The 20,450-nt window shown below is 40.1% G+C and overlaps 1 protein-coding gene across 14 annotated transcripts in view; it reads left to right on the top strand.

Annotated features, from left to right (window-relative positions):
- DTNA (dystrobrevin alpha) overlaps positions 1-20,214 on the top strand; it is a 291,708-nt gene extending 271,494 nt beyond the window's left edge. For 10 of the 14 annotated variants that reach the window (XM_043507896.1, XM_043507897.1, XM_038391236.2 and 7 more), the window contains 6 exons: positions 3,042-3,201; positions 5,829-5,918; positions 6,525-6,693; positions 7,425-7,557; positions 11,231-11,279; positions 19,249-19,382. In XM_043507896.1, coding sequence (XP_043363831.1) covers positions 3,042-3,201; positions 5,829-5,918; positions 6,525-6,693; positions 7,425-7,557; positions 11,231-11,248 — 570 coding nt within the window. In that variant the 3' untranslated portion in view covers positions 11,249-11,279; positions 19,249-19,382. Of the gene's footprint in view, positions 1-3,041; positions 3,202-5,828; positions 5,919-6,524; positions 6,694-7,424; positions 7,558-11,230; positions 11,280-19,248 lie in introns of all 14 variants that reach the window. The other 4 variants (XM_043507894.1, XM_043507893.1, XM_043507899.1 and 1 more) reach the window with 1 other exon arrangement.
- Positions 20,215-20,450: the final 236 nt, after the last annotated feature.

Here is a 20,450-nt window from a genome sequence, read left to right as displayed (position 1 = left end):
ACCACAAGTAGATCTTTTTCCACCCCGAATAATTCCAAATGTCACATAAATTGCTCTAGGGGAGGTTACATCCTCAGTACTCTGGGAGTGTCATTTTCAGAAAGAATGAAGGGCCAACCTGTTTCTATGCAGCATGTGTCTAAGTGGGTTTCAGGTTGTATTTTGACCTGTTATGAAAGAACTGGGATACACAGTGACAGCGCATTCCACTAGAGCTCAATCCACATCCATGGCTCTACTAAAAGACATTCCCATAGAATAAATCTGCAGGACTGTGACTTGGTCTTCTGTTCATATCTTTGCCAAGCATTATGCCATCTTACCTGCTTCCAGAGATGACACTTCCTCTGGCGATGCAGTTCTGCAAACAGTGTCTTGATTACCTCCCCAGCACTCACTTCCTCTGTGAATTACTGCTTGGGAGTCTCCTCCGGTAGAGCACCCACAGGGACATATTCAAAGGAGGAGGGGGGGTTACTTACCTTACAGTAACTTGAGTTATTCATGATGTTTTTGTCCTTATGGGTGCTCCACCTCTCGCCCTCCTTCCCCTCTACTGTGGAGTCTCTGGCTTCGTGGCTGAGAAGGAACTGAGTAGCAGTGGGCTTGCTATATATCCGCTATATCCCCTCATTTGGAGAACGGGGTGTTCTGCATAGGCACAGGCCTACAACTACTACTTTGCAGTGTTCAATTAAGAGTGCACGGGTGCGTTCACGTCCTATGGTGGAGCTACAGTACAACAACCATAGAGACAAAAACACCTAGATGATCTTTAGCTACTGTAAGGTAAGTATCCTCTCCTTTCTTGTGTTCCCCGTGAGGATAAATTCTAGAAAAGGAATGCCCAAATGTTCATCATTTTAAGGAATTAATGGACAATCCAAATGCCCATCATATGATTTGATAGTTCTTTAAGTATGATTTATTGAACATCTTTAAGTATGATTTATTGGACAATATTTGTATAAACTGCACTTTCTTCAACTTCCTTGAGAGTTCTTTTTGGTTTTCTGTTCTTCCTTAGCCTCCCAGTCAGTGGGAAGGAAACAGAAAATGGACAAGTACAACATGGAACTATGGACAAAATCTGCCAAAATCTGTTCAGTGGAGGAGCAGGGAGGAAGTTTGCTGCTCTCTGGTGTTTTGTCTGATCTGCTCTGGGCATGGCCCCAGTGGAGTTTAGAGAACCAGGCTACTCTAAATTCTGCCAGCTCGTAACAGTCCCCAGGGGACTAGTTATGCAAAGTCAGCACTAGCTGAAAACTCCCCTGGTCTGGCAGAATTCTCAGCTGGCCAGAACCAGCTACTTTGGCTTCCCTTTGCACTACAAGAGACAGAAGGGGCCAGAAAGCAGGGACAGCACTGATCCCTATGTGTTCAAATTTCCCCTCACTCCTAAAAGTTTTAACTCCAAAAGAAAATATTAAAATTATACTTGCCATTTCTTGTGAGAAATGAGTGTCTCACATAATGGTAACTTTCCCTTGCAAAGTCCTGCTTCAAACCTCTCGGGTAACTTCTTCTGCTAAGCTCATTGTAGTGTCAACTTCCATAGCATTGTTTTTCAGCAATGGCAGTGTCCGTTTAAAAAAAAAAAAATCCTGATCGATTTGTTGGAGGTTAACCAGCAATAACAATGCTGCTTCTCTTCCGATCAGACCTATTTCAATAGGTGCAAGGGAGGCATGGTTAGGGCCAAAATCTAGAAGAAAAAAGTTGGCTTACAAATCTAAAAAAAGAAAAGTCGACCAATTTTATAAAGGATTGTAGCCGCATTTTTTGACATGCAGTTATCAATATCTGATCTTCATCTCTGAGGAAACAGTCACCAGAACATTAAAGGCATGTGACACTGAAAGGGCTAAGGAATCCAACTGATTTTTTTTAATTGATACTGCAGATCCAAATAAATTGGCGGGGGGGAACCTCACTAGAGATAATGTAATTTTTCACTGTAAACTAACACACATGAGCACTGGTTCCTGTTTAGTGACACTCGTGTCATCTTAGTCATAGGCCCCTGCTGAACCCCAATTCCTAATCATGGTAAATAGGGTATGGTTTGTTTGGTTGTTTTTCTTATGTTGACATATATTCCCAGGAACTGTCAGGCAGTAAAGGAAAAGTGCATTAATTCACTGTGTCCCCTGGTATCACTCACCCAGCTGCACTTTTAAAAATTATTGTTTTCAACGTATGCTTGAATTTCAGTTAAATGATACTAACTCTCTGGTGCTAACAGCATGACATTTTATATGACTGGTGTTAAAACATTTTAACTTCCAGCTACTGGGCCCATAACAGGAATTTATATTGCCTATCTGAACAATACTTTGGGAGAGGCTGAGTTTATCCTGTGGAGTGAACAATTTGAAATTGAATGATTTAGTGCTGGCTAAATAGCTCACAAACCAAAAAGAAAAGCACAAATCTGTACTATTTTTTTGGGAGAGTAAGATTTTATTTCACTAATAGGTTGAATTTACATTCCAAAACTTTATTGCATTGATCCCTTCTGGTAACAGTGGTTGAGGTGTAAGGGCACGAACTTGATCAGCTAACATGGAAATATTACACCCCCAGGAGTAGCTTCAACTCCTTATCCAGACTGAAAGTTGTCTTAGTGCCAGCATCCTTCCACTTCCTACAGACTGCAAGAGTTGTCTTCCTAAGAATGTCTGAATATTGCCAACACTCTTAATTCTTTCACGGAAAAAAGTCCCAGACCTTAGATTTAAAGACAAGAAATATCTTTAAATTTTTATATCCAACCTAGCCTGCCATGTTTCAGGATGAGCTTCTAATCTATCTTTCCTACATACTACATCTTTACCAAAGGTTGCCGTAGCTGTTTCCTTACAAGAAGTTGGGTGTAATAGGTTTCCATCAACTGATTTAATATTACCCTATTTTTCTACATAATTGCATGATACCAGCTGAGGTTTCACTCAGCTAAGCTAAGGAATGGAATGAAGATGACTACAGCTGAGTGTTTTCTCTTGTAAAGACCTATTTAACCACTTGTTCTTATTTTCCAGACTCAAGGAGCAGGCTCCCCTCGATCTTCACCCAGTCACACTATCAGCCGACCTATTCCTATGCCGATCAGGTCTGCCTCTGCCTGCTCCACCCCAACCCATACACCTCAGGACTCTCTGACGGGCGTGGGAGGAGACGTGCAAGAAGCTTTTGCACAAAGTAAGTTGCATTGTTAAGTTGTTGTTAGTTACACCAAGAGCATATGCAAGTGTCTGGTGGGGAACTGAGGCACTGGGAGGAGAAGTGATTTGCACAAGGTCACCCAGCTGTCCAGTGACCAAACCAGGAATAGAACCCAGATCTCCTGAGTCCTATTCCAGTGCTTTGTCCATTGCAACTCAATCTGTTTGCCATAAAATAAAGACTTATCATTGACCATTGTAAGTTGGTTCAACAAGCTGGGCTTTGCAGGGGGGGGGGGTGATGTGAGAGGGAGGGAGTATTGTACTGCTTCTCTTAAGAACTGATGGACTTTTCCATTGTGTCTAATGTTTACCAGAGCACTGCCATCGGCTGCTGTACGCTTTTCATTCCCCTTCCATGTTGTTCGTCAAATTGCAAAAGGATGGAAGATTCATCCTTTGCTCACTGACTGTTTGCTTTGAAGTTCTAAAATCAAAGGTTAAATAACATGCTAAATATAAAGGAAAGTAAATACTTTGTGTGACCTGAACATGGAAATATCCCTCCGCCCATGGAATTACTCTCTTTCCCAAATGCTTGCATCCCTGTAATTTCCTTTTTTCTTTTCCTTGAACACAAAGGGCCAAATTTTGCTCTCAATTACACGATTGCAAATTGGAATGTCAGTGGACTCCCCCTAGATATACCCTGCTGTAACTGAGAACATAATTTGCCCTCCTGGGCTCAATTCTGCTCACCCTTGCAACTTCCATTAATTTCAGTGGGAATTGTATCCATGAATTTGATGACAAGATTGAGCCCTAAGTGCAATCAAGATTTTCCCTTTAAAGAACTTGTTAATTCTCATGTTAAACTCTATCCAGCTAGAGGATTGATCCTTGTCCCATGGCACCAGGTTGTTCAACGTGTATTCTGTGAGAAATGAACACACAGTGTGACATTTTCTTCTTTCAACCTAAAAAAACTGAGAAAGGTGTACAGACATAGACCACTCTCTTAAAGAGTGGTTTCTTTCAGAACTTGGACAAAGAGAGATAATTTAGTAGCTACAATAAAATATCCATAAATAATGCGTGGGCTGCCTCAGGCAACTGCTTTTAGTCACAGCAATGTGTTCTGCTAAAGTGAAACAGCAATGTAAAAGTATATTCTCATATGTACAGTGATCACACTTAAAAACTACTACTTTTGGTATATAAAGAATTTATCCTCAGTATTTATCTTCTTCTAGTTGTATAAGGCAAATCTGGGCAGTTTTTAAGACTAATCCTTGTATAATGTGCTGGTAAACACCATGGTATGTGGGGATTCTTTTTTAAGCAAACAGTAGTACTGTCAGAGTTTTTAATTTGCCCATAGTGAAGGCACTCCATGGAGTAGACCACTAGCTCTCCTATATTTTCTCTTAGAGAATAGATGTAAAAGTCTGTATAGATGTGAAGCTGAGAAGGCATTACAACTTTTCTCAAAGTGTAGGGGGGAGAGAGGGGGAAGGCTTTGACTTACTAATGGCCGTCAGTTTAAAAGACATTCCAGATGTCAAATCCTGCCAGTTTCTATGCATCATCCCCTGTGAAGTTAGTGAGGATTTTAAGGGTTGAGTCTATTTATATGTAGTTGGTTCAACTACACTAGGATATGAGTTTGGGATTCTGTGATAGCATAGGCTGGGAGCACGCTGTACCAGCCATCACAGCCCTAAAAGTGCACTTTGCTCTCTAATAACCTTCCCTGATTGATGCTTACAGCAAGACTGAGGAGTTCTGCAGGAAACAACATCTAGACCGTCCTGTATTGGAAAGAGGGTCACAGCAGCACAGGGCTGTTGACAAAGGGGGTAGTGGCTTTCAGAGTACGCAGAAGTTTGCTGTGAATGGGGAGTAAGAGAGAGCAAACGGGGTACTCAGTCTCGGATGGGGAGCAGCCAGCTCCAGGAAGGAAAGTGTGGTCCTTATGGTTCCTACCTGCTCAGCAGCTGCTGTAGCCCCTCTGAGTCCCCCTCTCACCTCCATCTGCAGGTGTGCAGGAGTTGGGGGGGCAGAATCCCCACCAATATTTCCATGCTGGCTCCCACTGTCCCCCTCCCCCCCATCCCATTCCACTGACCCTGCTGGTTGGTTTGTTTGTTTTTTCTAAATGGGAGTCAATTATGGAAAATACAAGATTCCTGAGCTCCAAAAGATACCACGAAGGGGTGGGAAAGGAAAATCCATATAAGGCCTAATGAAATCAATCACGTTTTTTCAACATTGACCATATTTATACAATAAGAGTCAGTAAACAGAGCCATGGAAACTTAGGGAGAAATAACTTCAGTCCACTTCCCCCAGACATTTCATCTCTTAGCCCCGGTCTCCTAGTGTCACCCCACAAATGTGAGTTTGATTGTAATTAATAACTTCCAAGTTTCTGACATTGTGAATAAATGAAGCATGATGTTGAGCTGCTGTTGGGTGCAGGGTAAGAAAACGAAGCTGTTCTACATATAAGTTTTGCATGTGCCTCTTTGGAAGGACTTGACTCCTTGAAATTATAATGTTGGCAGCTTGGTGTAAGATTAAAAGTTCTTCATACACAAAGCCATAATTTGTCCCTTGAGAAAAATCTTAGCTTTGTATTTTTTTTTCTTTTTCCTGCCTCAGGCACAAGGCGAAATTTAAGAAATGACTTACTAGTGGCAGCAGATTCTATTACCAATACCATGTCTTCTCTGGTGAAAGAACTAAACTCAGGTGCGTGAGGCTTAAGAGCATGTTCATGGTACAGTCATTTATCATATATTTAAAAATAAATAAAAGGGAGCTGAGGAAAAAAACACCTAAATGGAGTTCTGGATATTTTTGTATTTTATGGAAAGAAAACCCTAAAGTGGTCATTTTGAAAGCTACAGACATCCAGATGCAATTAAAGCTTAGAAATTTTTTTTTCAGAATATAACATTCTGGTGCATCTGTAAATACTATCATATGTAATTATTTTTAAAAAGGTGTCAGTAGCACAATAATGCATCTGTTGTGCAATATCCAAGTTCTCCTGAGTCTAGATTTCTAGCTGTGCCAAATGGCATATACTGTGGTCCCCTTTTTTAGCAACATTTTCAAATGTCTGCAGAGGATCTATTCTGCTGTACCGCCACAGAAACAAGAGATGGCTCTGCAAATAGATAGAGAACATATGGCCACAGCATTCATGTTGCCTGAAACATACTGGTGTATTCACAATTGAAAGAGATTGGAATTCTAACTTGGAGAAACAGAAGAATATTTAGAGAAATGAACTAAGCCTACTAGCACATGTGAAAATTAAATGTAGCCATAATCACCTTTTGTGGCTCACAGAGATGGGCAGCGAGACGGAGAGTAATGTGGATTCTGAGTTTGGACGGACTCATTTTGATGATCTTGTTCCATCACCGACTTCTGAAAAGGCTTTCCTTGCACAAATCCATGCCCGGAAGCCAGGATATATTCACAGTGCAGCTGCCACTGGCACCATTCGCAGTGACATGTGGGTACCTTCTCTATTTTTTTTAATTCATTTTGTATTGAAATTATGATACGAAGATGCATGTACACATATTTCCCCCCAGTAATATAACTAAATCTAACTGGGAGTGGCTCTTTGCCTGTACAATAATAATGAGCTCTCTAAGCTGAAGGAGTCAGGGCAAGAAGTGATCAGTTAATACTCTTGATTCCAGTCTGAGACTTTTGTGAGCCCATAATAAGAAGCAACCCTCCTGGATTTCCATTAAGAAATTCAGGAGCTGAGCCTTTTTATTTGTGAAGTTTTGCTAGAGTACGGTTGGCAAATTTTAATGGTTTAACATAGAGCGGGCTGAAAGATGACAATTCTGTTTCACAACAACTTTCAAGGTTTCAAAGTTTGTTTTTGTTGCACTGTGGAATGAAAACAAAGCCGTTCAAAGGTTTTCACGAATTAGAATTGCATTGAAACTTCCATTTTCAGGTCAAAAGGTCTCTTTCTCTGTCTCACGCACCCTGGACCATCGCATCTAAACCTTCATTAAAATCAGTATGTCTTCATGAAATGTTTTGCTGTCAATGAAATGGCATGTTTCTTCAGAAACTTTTCAATGAACTCTAATTTAGGGCCCGATCCAAAATCGACTAAAGTCAATGGGAGTCTTTCCTCAGTTTTCATTAAAATAGGGAAGTTTTTTTTTAACATTGAATGTAATTCGTCTTAGGAGGCTATTTATTAATAATTGTCTTTAGGGTTACAGAAGATGGAGACCCCTATGTTAGAGCAGATGATGAGAACTATGAAAATGACTCTGTCCGCCAGCTGGAAAATGAGCTCAAGATGGAGGAATATCTGAAACAAAAGCTGCAGGATGAAGCCTACCAGGTAAGAAAAGAACCCACCAAATAGTCCCCGGGCTTATTGTGCTGCAATAGCCCACCATCTGCAATTTCTTGTCAGTGGCTGGTGCTTCCAGATTTTAAAAATATACTATTCTCAAAACTTTCCCCTCATGCCTCCCCTAGATAGATTGATGGATAGATCTCTCTCGCGCACACACACACACACACACACACACACACACAAAGTGCTCAGAAAGAGCTCATCAATTGACTTGCTTAAGGCTGACATTAACCTTCACAAGGTCATTAGCTAATCCTTCATAATTGCCACTGCCAATCAATTTCTACCAAGCCACCCACACAAGAATGCTTTGTACTGTAGAGATGGTATTGCATGTTGAGCTCAGTTTTTTTGTTTAATAACATAAAGCGTCTATGATGTTCTCTCCTTGTGAGGGGACTGGAGCCGCTGAACCAGTCCTTTAAAAACAGGATGGTTTTGTCATAATCTGAGATGGGGGAAAAGGTCTGGAGTGAGTCACGTGATGTCAGGGTTCCCTCCCCACTCTGAACTCTAGGGTACAGATGTGGGGACCTGCATGAAAGACCGCTTAGCTTATTTCTACTAGCTTAGGTTAAAAACTTCCCCAAGGCACAAATCCTTCTTTGTCCTTGGATGGTTACTGCTGCCACCACCAAGTGAGTTAGACAAAGATTCAGGAAAAGGACCGCTTGGAGTTTCTGTTTCCCTAAAATATCACCCCAAACCCCTTCACCCCCTTTCCCGGGAAGGCTTGAGAATAATCTACCAACCAAATAGGTAAACCAGATTCTTAAAAAACAGACCTTTGTTATAAAGAAAAAAAAGTAAAAGAAGCACCTCTGTAAAATCAGGATGGAAGATAACTTTACAGGGTAATTGGATTCAAAACACAGAGGATTCTCCAGTAGGAAAAACTTTAAAGTTACAAAAAACGGGGATAAACCTCCTTCTAAGCACAGGGAAAATGCACAAGCTAAAAACAAAAGATAATCTAACGTGCATTGCCTTATTTACTTACTTTTTTTGCAATATTGAGACTCATTTTAGGATGATTTTAGGAGAAGGAGTTTTCTGGCCTGATGCTTCTCTGCTTCTCCAGAGAACACAAAAACAAAGAACACCAACAAAGCCTCCCCACCCTCCAGATTTGAAAGCATCTTCTTTCCCTATTGGTCCTTTTGGTCAGGTGCCAACCAGGTTATTTGAGCTTCTTAACCCCTTGTAGGTAAAGAGGAATTCTAGGCTACCCTTAGCTGTATGGTTATGACACATGATATCTCAAAGGTCCGACTGCTGCATCTGGTGAAATAGGACAGTGAGGACTCAGCCTGGGGGACTTGGCTTGTGAATTAGTCACCTGGTGACTAGCAAAGTGCACCTGTAGCTTCAACAGCCGTAAGGGGTTTCAAGCCAACTGGCTCTGCACATTTGGACACTCAAAGTATCTTACCTGTCTAGTAAATGATGTGCACGTTTGCATGGTGCAAGAGATCAGTGCCTGTTTTAAGTTACTCCTCCTCTGATCATCCAGGTGTAAAAATCAGAGTGAGCCAGAGTTTAAAATGTCTGTTGGCTCACATTAAGGTTGCCATTGGTTTTGAATTTCAGGTGACTATCATAGTTTTTACATAAATCTGCTGTAGAAGACTACGGTAGTTCACAGAAGGTCATTTCATTGTGACAGTCTTTGAGGATGCAATGACATTTCGTCATCATCCTTGCTATGCAACATCTCACTATGGCAACAATGGGCAACACCTCAAAGTTGTGCCAGTGTTTTTACCCAAGATAACAAATGACAAAAGAGGGCAGTCCTTAGGTTTCTGCTGAGTTAGAACATGGAAAGCAGTGATTTATTATGTAGCAGGAACACCTTAACAGTGACATCAGCCAAGCATTTTGTCATCAATTTCTCTACTTCTATTGACACTCCATTTTTTCAATAAAGGGAACAGTGTAATGATCTGACTATAGAGTTCAGTGCAGGATCAGGACCAATATTAGTACCCTGCAGCACAGCTCCATTAACAAATACACGTTTTTAAACTTACATGAATCATCGCACTAATTACAGTGAGATTACGCAAATGCATAAAATTAAGTGTGTGGGTAGGCGGGGGCTGCAGAATTACAACCATTATTTGTGAGGTGGGAGAGAGAAATTTTGGCAGATACCTTTCAGTATTCTTGCTTCCTCCAAAGTAGGGCTTTTCTGCTGTAGTCCCAAAATAGCCCCAGAAAGACAGCGCGTTAAATCCTGTCCCCATTGAAGTCAATGGAAAACTTCACTGGGGCAGGATTTCACAAAGGGTGAATATTACACGTGGCTTGTTTCCACTTGAGGAAAAAAATAGAAATTAAAAACAGAAAAGAACTACCTTTTTTAAAAAAAATGATTAAATTAGGTAATATGAAATGTTCATCCCAGAAGAAGAGTTCAGTATATTCACGTTTCCTAAGGAAATATAGCACTTTGCCTCTAAGCAGTAGAGTTCTACTCGGAAATTATTTGATAACAGCAAACATTTTGTTTTCTAGAAAACATTTTCAATTGATGACTATGGCTCCTAGTATGCAAACCTTCAATCGTGTTAGTAGCCCTTACTAACATGAATGGTGCCATTGGGAATACTTGAATAAGAGCTGCTAGGATGAATAAGAGTCAGCAAGGTTATGTGCTTTTGAGTCACTAGAACATCTGATGTGGCCTTGGCGCTCTTCTCTGATTTGGGTTTAATGCATAGTATTTCATTATTCAAGATCTTTTCCCACTGATATCCCAGGATAGCTTTAAAGTTAAAGAACATAGAGCTAGCTTCATCTTTATTTTTTAAAAAAGAAGAAAAAGCCAGTAAATTTATTTTTCAAGTGTTCCAGGGAATGGTGGTGGGAAGAACTGTGTAGTTTGAATCCAGCCTCTAGAATTTAATGTGATATTTCTTACTGATGTTCACATAAGTTTCCCATTTGACTAAATAGTCTAAAACAAATGATGGCTGTAGTTGCTCTCATAATACAACTGTCAGCTGAAAAAATCTGGTAAGAAAATTATTGCTACTAGGCTTACAGTATCCTTTGTTGGTTCAAGAATGATATTAGATGTATTTCTCTGTCTCAAGATATATAAAAGCAGTACTTTTAGATGGACATGCAGACTTATTATTGCATAGGAGATGATGGCACAATACCCAGTGTTTTTGGTCTGTGTGACCTTCAAGCAAGCTTTTGCAAATGAAACTCTGAGACACTAGAGGTTAAATGAAACCAGATTGCAGAAAAGCACTCTCTCTCTGCTGACAGTGTGGCAGCAGCAGCAGAACGCATGGTACATGAGAGAGTCTGTGACAAGAAGCCTCAAAAGCATCGTCTTTTTACGCTTCCTCTTAAGCATGTAGCAAATAACGAGTGTTATCAGGAGGAATACATTTAATGCACAAACCTAAATGCTAACAGCGCTTACCCTCCCATGTCAGTTAGCAGATATGGTCTTGTTCTAGTTTCTTGATGAATGTATTGTATGAGCCAGTTTTCCTTAGTCTTATTTCCTGACCCCCATTATTGTTCTCTCTTATTTCCTCTCTTGTGCATGGCTTTATTCCAAATAATACACTGGCCTGGCTGCTCACTGGCTTAACTTGTCATCTTCTTGTTTTATGTCCTTTGTTATCTACAGGTCAGTTTGCAAGGTTGAATGCAATATCCTTCTATCACTCTCCTCTCAAGTAAGTATTATCTTAATATAGGAGAATGTTTCCAACTGGTAACTTGTAATTCAGATACACTGCGCCTTCTGCTTCAAGTGCACGAGTGATGATGCTGTTTCCTCCCTTGCTTATTTCCAGACATCCAAGCATGAATTATCTCTAAACCATGCCTAATAAGCTGTGAAAGTCCTGAGGATCATCCCCACACACTCTTTTATTTTATTACCTTACTCTGTGACGCAGGAGGGCAAATGGTCTTCTTAGCTATCAATGACAATGCATGAATTGACCATGAGAGAGAGAGAATGATCCAGTGATTAGGACACTAGCTTGGAATTCATTAGACATGGGTTCAATTCCCTGCTGTATGCTTCATTTCCCCCTGTGTACTTCCATAACTCACAGGGATGTTGTGTAGATAAATACATTACAAATTGTGAGGCACTCAGGTACTTCAGGAATGGGTACCATACACAGGCGCCGACTTTCTGATTTCCCTGGGGGTGCCCCACCCAACCCCAATCCTTCCCTCAAAGCCCCATCCCGGCCCCTCCTCTTCCCACCCTGTTCTGCCCCTTCCCTTGAGCACGCCCCACCATAGACAACTGGCACCTCCCCAAAGGGCAGGACACATGACCGGTCACGTATTCCCCTCCGCATGCCAACCCCCCCATGCCCAGCCTAGCACCACCATGCTCTCCCCAATTCATGTTATCTGCAGGGGGGATGCTCTGTCCTCCCACTGCCCCTGGCCCCCCGGCATGTTCTGGCACTCTCCCTGGCGTGAGGGACCCCAGGTGGGGAGAGGAAGGGAGCCACTTCTAACAGCGGCCCCTCCCGATGGCTGCTTTGCAGCCCAGCAGCTGCTTGAGAGAGCCTGGCTGGGGAGGCAGCTTCCACTCCCTGCCCAGGCTCAGCTACTGGGGACCGTGGCTGAACATGCCGGAAACGTACCAGGGGTTGTGGGACCTCTGGCTCGCTCGCCCTGGTCCCCAGCACCTGAGCTCAGGCGGAGAGCAGAAGCTGCCTCCCCAGCTAGGCTCTCCCAGACAGCCGCCAGCCCGCCACACTGCTGAGCAGTGTCCCAGCAGCCAGAAGGGGCTGATCCCGCCACTTTTGCTTCTCCCCCCCACATCCTTTCCACTCCCCGTCATCTGGGGATGTCCCCCCGACACGTTGCCCAACCCCGCCCTTGCTCTGCCTCTTCCTGCCCCTGTTTCTCCTCTTCCCCTTCCCGCCCCAGTGCCTCCTGCACACCACTGAATACCTGATCTTCGATGGGCGGGAGGTGGTGTGGGGGAGAGGTGGAGGGACCCGCTGGGGGGCGCTGGGCACCCACTTTTTTTTTCCATGGGTGTGCCAGCATGGAGTACCCGTGGAGTTGGCACCTGTGGTGCCATATAAGTGCTTAAGATGGATAGTTAGTACTCATGTATCAAATGCCATCACCCACAGCTATCACTAAGTACCCATCATCTCCAGTGAAGTACAGTTTGTCACTTTTGAGCTTAGCCAGTGCCTCGGTATGGCATTAAGGAGCACTTTGCCTTGCTGGTGGGACCATTTGCAGATGAAAAGTAAAACCAGTGAGCTGACCCATACCACCTCTCACAGGAGTTTAAGTTATGAAACTAGGCTTCCTATACAAATTCTAACATGATGATGAAATAGATTTCAACTGTTTAAATTCCCTCTAGAGTTTCAGATGTGTGTGATATCCTCTTCTCTTTCTGTTCCAAGTAGTGTTGATGTTCACTGTTAAGTGGCTGCCATGTTTCATCCGAGAGGAGACTGCGTTTTAGTCATTGGCAAAGTACTTCTTGTTTATATCTGTCTGATGGCAAAATTTGGCCCTCAGCTACTTGTCTCCAATTCTCAGTGAGTTTATTAGGAGTGATATGCCTGTAACTGATAGAATTTGGGCCTTTGTTTGTAAAGCACTTTGGGGGATGGGGATTAAAAGATGCTAGCTATGTATGTATGTATATAAAAGCCCCTCTCTCAAATACTAGCAATCCCACAAAATATCACAACACTGAATAAGTACACACCACAACACATTTTCCCATTACATACCCCCATCAGGTTATACTCACCTCAGCAGCCTTGGAAAGTAAGCTGCTAAAGAAACGCATTTTCTTCTGTCAACATACTGGAATTGTTAGTTACCAGTCAAGTTACTAGAATATGAAAACAGACCACGCTGAAATAATGAATGTCTATAAAGTTTTTAATTATTGATTTTTGTTTGTTTAAAAAAGTTCAGGTAACTTCTTTTAATATTATAACTTTAGCAAACCTCTACGCTTTCTGCTTCCAGCTAGAAACACCAAGACTAAGATACTGTTGTAACAAAAGCCAAGTTACACAAAAGTACAGATTATCTGAAAATTTGCATCCCTGCCCTGATTGGTGGGCTAAGAAGGTTCAGTTAATATCTCATCTCTTGGATCTTTTCTGAAACATTTTAAGTTAGCACAGCACATTATGGGTGGGATTTTTGAAAGCGCTCCGTGTTGACTTAATGCTGCTTCTACTGCAGTCTACAGTAAAACACCTGTTGACCTCAGTGGGAGCAGTTTATGCCAACACAGAGCATTTAGAAAATTTCATCCTATGAGGGAAAACTTAGCCTCATTGAAGGAATGGCAAAACTACCACTGACTTCACTGGAGTCAGGATTTCACCCTGTACTTTTATCCTAAAACAGCAAATTCATATTTCATTGATGCCACATCTGCATAGGATTGTGTGATACAATCTAAAATAGCCCCCACAAGTAGTAGATAGAATCCATAGTATTCGAGCCCATTTACTTCTGGGAAAAACAATGTATTCTTTGTACTTTATTTGTTATTAATATTTCATCACTTTGGGAAGAGAAACCCCAAACAATTTTTACAGGCTGCAGTGGTTAAAGCACTATCTTGAGTCCTGCCAACTGTGTAACTATAGCAGGGGGCTGTCAGATCTGCATTTCTATTTCTTGGGAACCCCTGCTGTTGAATATAAAAAGCAGTTATTTTTTAGAGATCGTATTAGCCAACAAATTCTGTATAGAAATACTATCAGCATTGTATTGCACAGGTGTTAGGTGAAAGGCCAAGTGATTTTTCTACCCCAAAACAATAATCCCCTGGAACTGCTCTTATAAAATGAAGTTTATTAAGACGAATGAGAGGGCAAGTCAGACCAGTGCATTATAGACATGAGTACAATTATATGATTGACAGACTGTCGCAGAACTCCATTTGTTTCCTGATTTATAAAGCTATACACTTTATCATTATTATTTAAAATTATTATATCCTATTTGCATTTTGGAATAATGCTATAGGAAAGTCTCTGGAAGTGATCCTGAAAACATCTGGTATAAATATAACAAATGCATTCTCAAGAGAGCAAGTGGGTTCTTGTAACATATAAAATATAATGTAATCATGTTTTCAATTTAAGTTTTTCATATTAAAATAAGTGGCAATAATATATATATAAAATTAATGAAGCAACAGACTAACATTGTCTAAGCACAAAGTGAAAAGTGTTTTCAGCTTTCACTGGATGAAACTAAAAATAGAACTTGAAATTGTCTGAGCATAAAAAAATTAAGTTATTTTACTTAAAATAGAGTATAGGCCTAATCTGGTTCCCATAGCTGTCAGTGGACTTTTGCCAATGGCATCAATGGGAACAGAAGCAGGTCACTACTGAATTCAGGTGTGACCTATTAAAGAGAGGTGACTTGTGGTGTGAGTGTGGTCCCATGTTAACTTAAACTTATTGTACATTTTACAGCAATATCTTTGTAGGTGATGCCATGGCAACATTTACTCAGTCACATCCAGGTCATTTTTCAACTAATGCTTATTGTTTTTAAAACAATTGTAAGGTGTGAAAAGCTCTTTAAAGCCATGCTTAAGGTACTAGCATATAGGAGAGTACACTGAGAAGGGGATTCTTTATTAAGTCTCACTTTAAATTATTTTTATTAGTATTTTAGTTCTCTGCTATAGTTGAGAGTCAAATCAAACACCCATTGATGCCAATGGGAGTATTTTCCTTTGACTTCAGTGGGCTTAAATCAGGCCCTATATTATGAATGTGAAAGGAACAATTTGCCCTATGTTCCGCCCAGGAATACTACACTCAACTCAGAAAAGGAGTGAAGCTAGAAATGACAAAAACATGTCTTGCTTTTAGATTTCTGTGAGACTTTAAAGCAAGATAAGAGGAAAGAAAATTCAATAGTTTTATTTTATGAATGTTTAAAGTCAGAAACGTCACATGGGCACACTAGATTGTTTTGTATACATTTTTTTCAGATGCATTGTAATGATGTTTTGGTTAACAGTATATTTGTTTAGGACACCTTACTCCACTGGAACTCAATAGAGCTTGTAAGCTCCACAAGCCAATTAGCTTTAGGTCCACAAACTTAATGGGTATTGTGACAGTGATAGACTCAAGGAGTCAATCTATTAAAGTTATCAAAGAGACGGTTAAAGGGTAACTTGATCACAGTCTAAAAGTGCCTACCTGGGGAACAGAAATTTGATAATAGAGGGCTCTTCAATCTAGTAGATAAAAGCTTAACAACATCTGATGGCTTGAAGCTGAAGCTACACAAATTCAGACTGGACTGAAGGCACAAATTTTTAACAGAGGATAATTAGCCATTGGCACAATTTACCAAGGATTGTGGTGGATTCTCCATTTGAAATCAAGATTGGATGTTTCTCTAAAAAATATGCTCTAGTTCAAACAGGAATTAATTCAGCGAAGTCCTATGGCCTCGGTTATACAGGAAGTCAGAGTAGACAATCACAATGGTCCCTTCTGGCCTTAGAATCCTATGAATAAAACAAAAATCATTAAAGGATGTGTACAATTAAGTCAGCTCTATTTAAAGCCATCAAGATGAGGAGACTTCTCTCTTCTTTTGTGCATTTTTAAGTGTGTCTGCCACACCTGTCTATGGGTGAGAGTGCTGCTGCACTAAAAAGAAAAGGAGTACTTGTGGCACCTTTAGAGACTAACAAATTTATTTGAGCATAAGCTTTCGTGAGCTACAGCTCACTTCATCGGTGCATCCGATGAAGTGAGCTGTAGCTCACGAAAGCTTATGCTCAAATAAATGTGTTAGTCTCTAAGGTGCCACAAATACTCCTTTTCTTTTTGCAAATACAGACTAACACGGCTGCTATTCTGAAACCTGGTGCACTAAGGAGTCTTAAGCATGGGTCCAGATCCAATAAACTTGTAGAGCTGAGCAAATAATTGATTTTTTTGGTTTGGATGAACCAGAAAAAAAAGGAGGGTGGGAGGGACGGTTGCTTTGAACCAAACTGAAAAATTTAGTTTTTCTCATCAAAACAAAGAAAAACAAAAAAACAATTGAACAAAACATTTCAAATGTGGATTTGGATCGACAGAAATGACATTGCCAAAGGAAATGTCAATTTGACAAAAAGTGTCAGAATGGTTCATTTTGACATTTGGCAAATGTTTGTTTTCAGATTTTTTTCAGCCAAACTATTTGTCGAATTTGACCTGAACTTGCAAATAGTTTCGGGGCCCTGAAAAATGGAAGTCTCTCAGCAAATATACTACTTGCCAAAAAAAATTGCATTTAGCTCTACTTATGTTTTCTGCTGGCAAAACTTGTAGGATCCTAAAGCCAAATAATTCAAGGCTTGTATATTATCCTAAAAAGGCACATTAAATATAAAAATAGCATTACATGGAACATTAAGTTTGAAAAAGAATCAAGCTCTTACTATGTAATAAATTTCAAAATTTCGGTTATTCCCATCCTGCTATATTAACTGAGCTACAGACCACATGTGTAATATTTTCTTTTTCTTTTTAATCTCACTGTTAATGTATTCTTGATTACTAGTATATAACATAAATATGTCAGATGTGCAATGTGGCCAAATTAACTTTGGAGGAGTGACCTTAACTTTCAGTGCATCATTTTTCAACTTTAATGTTGCATGTAAACCAGGATTTTTTAATCATTAAATTATAATACAACAGGAAATAAACTGTGGCTGAAGTTATAAATACTGGGGGGGGGAAGGGTGGCCTCTGCCATTACTAATCACTTGAGCTTCAACTTGTGATTGATTTATGTCATTAGTAGAACCCTTCAATGTATTTATAATTCTATAATTCAGTGGTACTCATTTCTTGTTTACTACCATCTCTTCATCCCAGTGCCAGGTCTGGAACAAAAAGGAGCATCCTGGAAATCTATAATAATCCCTCCTCACATCCACAAATACTCAGCTAAGGCATAGAGTGTGTACAGTAAATTAAAAAAACTGAATTATATACAGTGCTATAAATGGATCTTAATGTTCTGGCTGCCTCACACATCACTTATACTTTGCTCTTGTGGTTTATAATGATGCCATCAAAAACTATGAGCTGTATCTATATTTATATATCCTTAAAATTACCTAAAGAAGAACCACCCTAAACTGCAAATTGAAACTTTGAGGTTTAAACAAATTCGGATAACTGCCCTCTTCCACTCCTTTGTGTTTAATTTTCAGGCCCTTATAAACTTCCTCATTCTGGCTAAGATCTGAAACTGAAGTGGCAAAATGCTACCCAGAATTCCTGTTCTTAGGATTTCCTGCGAGTTTTGCAAACTTAACCTCAAAAGCCATTGAGATCTTCCCCTCACGACTTATAATGCACTTTTTTCTTTCATTTTTCAACAAAATAACATTAATAATAAGTCTTTTGTAACTTACTGAAAGGAGATACTAAATTTAAGATCAATATTCCATTTTAACTATGTTCAGGTATTCAAGAATCCTATACCAGCATCTGTGCTTGAAGACTGGAACAGAATTAGATAACTTTGGGAAAGAGAGGGAAAATTCTAATTCTACCCAACCTTTTTCAGTTCACCAGACTTAATTTACCCATTGTTCACAAAAACAATGTGCATATGAGCTCTGAACATGTAGAACGAAGTTTTAGCCCGATATAATAGAAAAGGATCCATTGTCCGTAGATTGCCATCCTATATGTTACCATCAGCAGTACTGTAGGTAATTTGACTGTTCTAAATAGTTCAGGGAAAGAGGATAAGATAAGCCATAATCCCTTTAACTTTGAAGTGGGGAGGTATAAAGTGGAGGAGAGAACTATGTTCCCCAGGAGGAATATATCAAAAGAACGTGTTCCCTGTGTTGCCCAAAACTAGTTCCTCAGATACGCCTTGGAACATCAAAAGTTTTCCATCACTGAATAAAATTTGGAAGCGTCCAATTCTGGAAACACAGGATGCCATTGATTGTGCAGGATATGAAAGCACTCATCAAAGAGGAACATCCTGTTTAAGAGAGATACAATCCAGCATTGTTTTTGAGCCAGTTACATTCTTTGCAGATCAACTTTTACACCCATACGGTGAAATTCACCTGAGTGTGTAGGTCCAGTGCAAGGTTCTCCACCCTGCTTAAATTCCCATGTGGGGGCTGTCAGGGGAGGTGCTGCTAGCCGAGTGGCTGCACATGAGTATCTGCACCTCCTGCACATAGTGGAAATTATCTCCACACCAGCCCAACCAGCATGGAGGGCTACACCTTGGAGTAGGAAATGGGAGCATCAAGAGATCTGTGTTTATGCAATTCCAGTTGCCCCAGTACCCTGTATAAATAGCACAGAAGGTTTCAGGCCACTCCTCATACCCACCAGAGCTGGAAGAGTGCAGAGCAGTCCTAAATTCTGTCCCTGTTTTGTGGGAGTGGATTCCCACTCCTCTGTAATTTCACCTGCATAGAGCTTGAATAGTTGGTTTCCATAGGTGTAGTGCGTTTCACCTTTAATACCTAAGTTATAACCAAGAGAATTGCGTGGCTTTTTGTTTTCTTGATAATGCAACATGTGAAGATTTTGTTTGAAATGTTTGCGTGTATGTGTTTTAAGACAACTTCCCCTTTTAAAAGTTCTCCTAAACGTTGTTTAGCAGGCAAGCTGCAGTCAGACAGACAATGAAAGCTATGTGAGAATTGATGATGAGGAGAGCTGCATTCGAACTGATGACGAAGAAAACCTGGCTGCAAGCTTCACAGAAGAATGGAACCAACAAGTGCAGCATCTCTTGACAAAAAAATCAAATGACTAAGTTCCGAGGACTGTAGCACAGTGCTTTTGTTGTAAGAGTTGTAGTATGTAGGTGTGTGTTTTGAGAAAAAGACTTTTGTTTAAAGCTAACTTACATTAGCTACATCTTCTGTAACATGGCTCATTACTGATGAAGAAAGCAGGCTGAAATGTGTGCAGCTGTTACAAATAATAGCAGCATCAACAAAACATGTAAACCCTTTGCACACTATGTTGAACCTATTCAGTTTACAATGACAATATTAATACTGTTTATAGATTGCAATTTGATTTCTGAATACTTGGAGATTTTAGGAGAACAGTTTACTATACACTGTACATTTTTCTTTCACAGAAGAAATAAAAGGCTACAATTATGCATTTAACACTGAATGATGATACTCCTGAGTGTATATATTTAGTAGCCCAAAGCAAAGTATCAGACTATGTTTGCAATTTGTTTAAAAGTCTTTTACATAAAAGACTTGTACAAAATGCACAAAAAACCCCCTCTAATTTAGGGCTAACGTGTAACTTAGGAATGTTTTCTTTCAAAGTAATCTAACAAATCAGCCATAGAAGTTAGTGTAAATATTTTTTTCCAAATAGATATCATATACAAAAGGCAACATTCAAATTATATAGAATCTAGTTTTTAAATCAGCACAGATCTTCTTAAAACTGTGAACTATGTTTTGAAATACTCGTTACTAAAGCTGTTTATAAACCACAGGTGCCATAAGATCCCTAAACTGACTGAAGTTATGTATAATCTTCCATGGTATTGTTTCATTGATGTTTTAGCTTTAGTAAACATGTGTTCAACAAATCGGCTCTTTCCATTTTTCCCTTCCCCATCATGTTATTTTTGAGGCCTTCAGCTTTAAATATATAGACTTAAAGTGCGCTTGCAACTGTTTCCTTTCATTTCCAAATGTGTATTGCCTTAGCCAGCCACCAGATGTTCTGCATGCGTTCTTGGAAATGTGTAGTGAGACTCTGAGCTGAATGGAGACTTAGCGATCAGTGAAATGCACAAGGAAAACAGAGTTGTTGTTTTTGAAA

Source organism: Dermochelys coriacea, chromosome 2 (genome assembly GCF_009764565.3).
Source record: "Dermochelys coriacea isolate rDerCor1 chromosome 2, rDerCor1.pri.v4, whole genome shotgun sequence".
Classification (NCBI taxonomy): domain Eukaryota; kingdom Metazoa; phylum Chordata; order Testudines; family Dermochelyidae; genus Dermochelys; species Dermochelys coriacea.
This window is presented reverse-complemented; position numbering and strand designations above follow the sequence as displayed.